At 36.9% G+C, this 5,000-nt stretch overlaps 1 protein-coding gene across 8 annotated transcripts in view; it reads left to right on the forward strand.

Annotated features, from left to right (window-relative positions):
• Nucleotides 1–5,000, forward strand: part of rbm27 (RNA binding motif protein 27) — a 33,231-nt gene that overhangs the window by 21,545 nt on the left and 6,686 nt on the right. For all 8 annotated transcript variants that reach the window (XM_077197286.1, XM_077197287.1, XM_077197283.1 and 5 more), the window contains 6 exons: nucleotides 400–553; nucleotides 682–885; nucleotides 1,157–1,276; nucleotides 3,099–3,224; nucleotides 3,342–3,416; nucleotides 4,669–4,836. In XM_077197286.1, the coding sequence (XP_077053401.1) occupies nucleotides 400–553; nucleotides 682–885; nucleotides 1,157–1,276; nucleotides 3,099–3,224; nucleotides 3,342–3,416; nucleotides 4,669–4,836 (847 nt within the window). The remainder of the gene's footprint in view (nucleotides 1–399; nucleotides 554–681; nucleotides 886–1,156; nucleotides 1,277–3,098; nucleotides 3,225–3,341; nucleotides 3,417–4,668; nucleotides 4,837–5,000) is intronic.

The following is a 5,000-nucleotide window of genomic DNA, read 5'->3' on the forward strand; positions in this document are numbered from 1 at the left end:
TTATTACGTCTTTAAACACAATATTACTGTTTTTTTTCTGCATTATTGATCGAATAAATGCAGGCTTGATGAGCAGAAGAGACTTCTTTCAAAAACATTAAAAAAAGTAATGTTATGACCAGTGCTGTATATCAGAATGATATAAACTTGTTTACTTTATTATAATTTATATTATATATTATATTTACTTAATTTACGTTATTATGAATGTAATCATTTATGGATCATTATGCTAATTATTACCTTCTTCTTACCACCTTATTAATAATTATTAATGTTATTTAACTTATTTTTAGAGTCTATTAATTCATATTGATATCTTGGAACACAAAGGAAACTACAATGATACAGGTGGATGTCCTGATTGAGATGTGTAATGGGGTCTTTGCTGTTTTACAGACTAAATTTCAATAACCAGCATAAACCCACGTTCCCGAAAAAGATTTATTACGTCAACACTAAACTAGAGGTCCGCAAAATCCCCCGGGACCTCAACAACATCACCAAACTCAATGAGCACTTCAGCAAATTTGGAACCATAGTCAACATTCAGGTAAACTTTCTGTGTAGATTAGATTATGAACTACATATTTGCTATTGTTACGTAACACTTTTGTTGTACAGATCAACGAATGTAGTGATTGTGATGTAAAACTGTGTCCTGTGTTGTCGTTTCCACAGGTGGTGTTTGGGGGCGACCCAGAGGCAGCACTGATCCAGTACACAGCCAATGACGAGGCTCGGAGGGCCATCTCCAGCACTGAAGCCGTTCTCAATAACCGCTTCATCAGAGTCTACTGGCATAGAGAGCCCACATCCAGCACACAGGAGCAGGGACCCGGGCAGAACACAAACCCTGGCCAACAACAGCCCACGACACACAAGGTCAGATTCAGAGAAAATTAAACCTGGAATGCACAATACATTATATTTCTATGCTATTTCATTGTGTTGCTCTTCTAAAATTTGGAGAATGAGCTCTTGCTGCCCAGTCCTACTATTGATAGTTCTCTTTGCCCCTATAGAAAAGTTTTTATCAGCTTTAAGCGATTGTTCACTTAAAAATGATCTGATATCCTTACCGTGACTGTTCATCCATGGATCCAAACTTTTTCATTCGTTTGCGTACTTTGACTGAATTTTGTTTTGTGTGCAGGTCATTAAGCAGCACCCTGCAGGAGCTTACGTGCTGAATAAGACCTTCCCCAAACACCAGACTGCCACGGGAATTATGGGCGGCACTGAACCTACCAGCCCGAACCAAGAGCCATCAGTGGTAAAGAAAACAGTTGAAATGTTTGCCACATCTGTTCAGAGAGAATATAAATGAGCAATATCACACGAGTAGGAGTGCGATACGGCTCTATATCAGCAAGGCTGTGATTAAGCCATAGGCACAAGAGAGAGCCACATCGCACGGCGACGAGTGTGATACTGCGTTTATACAGAAGTTCGATGGCACAAGTGTGTACATAAATCAGAAACTGCTACGGAGTGTCTTCAAAAACCCTCTTTTGTGCAGAACTACTTTCTTCCTGCCACAGATTCAAATCTCAAATTGACGGTTTAATAGTTGAGCCCAAGCCTCCATTACTAAACGTCACTTTAGAACTAATAACGAAGGAACGTTAAGTCGCTTTATTGGAGAGTATAATGAGAGTGAGAGTAAACGAGTTCATTCTTCAGGTCGATCTTATATTCATAATAAAAATGTCCTCTGAGGAAAGCGATATCTTAGGCTACGTTCAGACTGCAGGCTGAAACGACCCAATTCCGATTTTTTTGCCCCTATGAGACATGTATCTGATCTTTTCATGACAGTCTGAACGACAGATCCGATCTTTTCAAATGCGACCCAGGCCACTTGGGTATGTGGTCCAAATCTGATATGTATTTGATCTTTTGAAATGCGACTTCAATCTGAACGGCCAGGTCACATGCATCCGACCCGCACGTCATTGATATGCGACAAACATCATAATTCTGCGTTGAAGTAGGCGGGAATGAGAAGATAAACAACAACTGTGGCGGACGATGCTGAGACCAGTCAATGGAAGGGAAGCAAGGTTTCTGATTTAATTAATATTTGGGGGGACAGCTCTATTCAGGCCATGTTTAGCTACTTCCGCAAACAACAAGAGAAAGTGACGTTGACCGTTGAGTACTTCTGCGCATGCGGGTCACTTCTGAGTCATTTTCACGTTCACATAGGAGATCACAAAAGGCTGCATTTAATTCGAAATGTGAACGGCCTTGCAAAAACATCGGATTTTTTCAAAAATTAGGAATTGAGCATTAAGCCCCTGCAGTGTGAACGAGTCCTTAGTATCTTTTTAACAGATTTGCCATGATGGCGCTAGTCAATGCATTTGCCGGTTGCATCATGTAAGCTGTTCTTTAGAAATAACCTTGTTTCCAACCCTGTTTCAGTCGATTTCAATATAAAAGTCTTTGCTTTGCTTGACTCACTCATAAAGACTTAGTAATGTAATGTCCACTGAAGTAGACATCACAATCACTAACAGACCCTTTCCCAATACCAAAGACAGCATATTGTTTATATAAAATAAAATGTTATTTATTTAATAATAATTAAATGATCAATAATAGCCATTATAAAAGTATGAGGTTTGTACAATAGGAAATAAACACAAGCAAACAATTCAGTCAAAAGTATAAAAGCAGCACTCTATTTTTATTCAAATTAAATCTTGTACTATAACGATAGTTATAGAACTTAACTTTACCCTTAGCCAAATCAATTTGCTTTGGAACAAGTAATAGATTAATAAAACCAAAGATTACCCTTTTGATACACCCAAAATGAATTATACCTCGTGTTTATCCATTATCAGCAAATTCCCTAAGGAGTGTCCGAGATGAAGCTGTTCTCAGCGGATACATGAGCGCTGAACAGCCACTGACGGCAATGACATCACATCTCCGAAAATGTCTCAACAAATTTTCAAATAGGCACTGTTTATATATAAATCGTATATTTGAGGTCTAAACAACTACATTCTTGCCTACAAAAACTCAACTCAACATGTAATGTATGTTAAAAATGAAAGTTTTTTTAAATGTCTCTGTTAAATTAGGGTGTGACGCCATCTTCGAGTTTACCGAAGGGTCCGTTCTCACGCCCGGTGTTGAAAACCGCATCTAAGTCATTAGGAAAAACGGGCAAAGCGCTGGAAGCTCAGGAGGTTCTGAAAAAGAAGCATGTGAGTATTTCCTTTCTCCTCCTCGCCTCTGTAAGCTGAGACGGGCAGATCCACCTACTAGGATTGCACAGTCTGTAATGTACTTATGACTGAGCTAACGTGACCTCTGGTCTTCAGGAGGCGTTGAAACTGCAGCAAGACATGAGGAAGAAGAAACAAGAAATGGTTGAAAAACAGATCGAATGTCAGAAGGTAAGAAGGATTACTGAAGTTAAACAAAATAAATGTGTATATACCTGTACAATTAGCATTACCTGCTCTTTATTTGAAAAACACATGATTCCCAGTGTGCGCAAGCTTGCCAGATTACCAAGTACACTGTTGCTTACATTGTTTAGTTCCTTTTTTATTTGTTTCAAAGTATTTGTGAAAAATACTTTAATAGGATTGATTACAGAATCAAGAAGTATCTATGTAAAGTATTTTACGGATTAATTTTTATCATGCTCAAATTTTTTTTCCAAATTTTTTTCTTTTTCAAATGATTTATTTCTAATAATTGTAGTAAATATTATATGATAAATTATAATCATTTCATTGATCAATTGTTATTCGTGCGTAAATTAAATAGTGTGCTTTTTTCTTTATATCCGGTATCGGGCAGCTTGCTCTAATAATTGAGCTGACTAATCTAAGGCAGGTCATTAATGATTTTTTTGATAATTGGACGATTATTTTGATGATTAATCGAGTAATCGGTCGATTATTTTTAGGATTAATTGAGTAATTAGTAGATTATTTTGAGGGTTATTGAAATAATCAGATATTTTTTGTGCATGGTAATAAAAATAGACCTAAGTGAACAATAGCCTTTAAAACAACTTATAACATTTTAATAAGGCCAAGTACAAGTTAGAATCAAGAGTTTTAAAGAATGGATCATCTTGAATTATTGATGTGTAAAACCAGTTCTGCTAATGATGACAGATATTAGGAAAACCTGGCTCTCAGATATTCCAAGAAAATTAAGTAAAGATAGTTTGACTTCCCATTGCACATTGTAAACAAGTGATTGTTAACTATAGGCTACTTTATTGCAGTTATGTTATCAACCAACTTTGCATGTGTGGACCGTTTAGCAAAAATAATAAATTTTATATATATATATATATATATATATATATATATATATATGATTTTTATTTGGTTTTAATATATCGTTGAGCCATAGAAAAGGACTAATAATGCAGTTCGAGGATTCTCATTTGTGGAATGCACCACTTCCTGTATTTTGCCGGTTAATTAACACGAGTAAATTGCAATCAAGGATTTTTCTTTTAAACCGAGCACTTGAATTTAATCGAGGAATCGTGACAGCCCTACATTTATTGTGCTTGACTCAGTCTCTGTTGAATGAATATGAAAAAAGGAGTGTATATTAGAACTACTAGTGATTTCGTACATGCGGTTTAATGTAACTCTAAACCTGAACTGCCTTCTGCAGGTGCTGATAAACCGCCTGGAAAAGAACAGAGGGATGAAGCCAGAGGAAAGAGCAAACATCATGAAGACTCTTAAAGAACTGACAGAAAAGATCTCTCAGCTGAAGAATGAGATCAGCCCGACCGCACCAGCTGCTGTCAACACGACACAATCAAAGTCAAAAACAGACGTAAGACCATTCCTATATACTGTACCTAGTGTTATTGATACAAGTGTGTTCTAGATCTATTTTTGTATAAAGCTGCAGTCCGTAACTTCTGGCGCTCTAGCCGGTTAATAAACAGAACTGCATGCGTCTTGCAGAAGAACATTGTAGCCAGAGCTGCTTCTCTC

This window comes from Siphateles boraxobius, unplaced genomic scaffold (assembly GCF_051911475.1).
Source record: "Siphateles boraxobius isolate OS27281-9 unplaced genomic scaffold, OSU_SipBor_1 11, whole genome shotgun sequence".
NCBI lineage: Eukaryota > Metazoa > Chordata > Actinopteri > Cypriniformes > Leuciscidae > Siphateles > Siphateles boraxobius.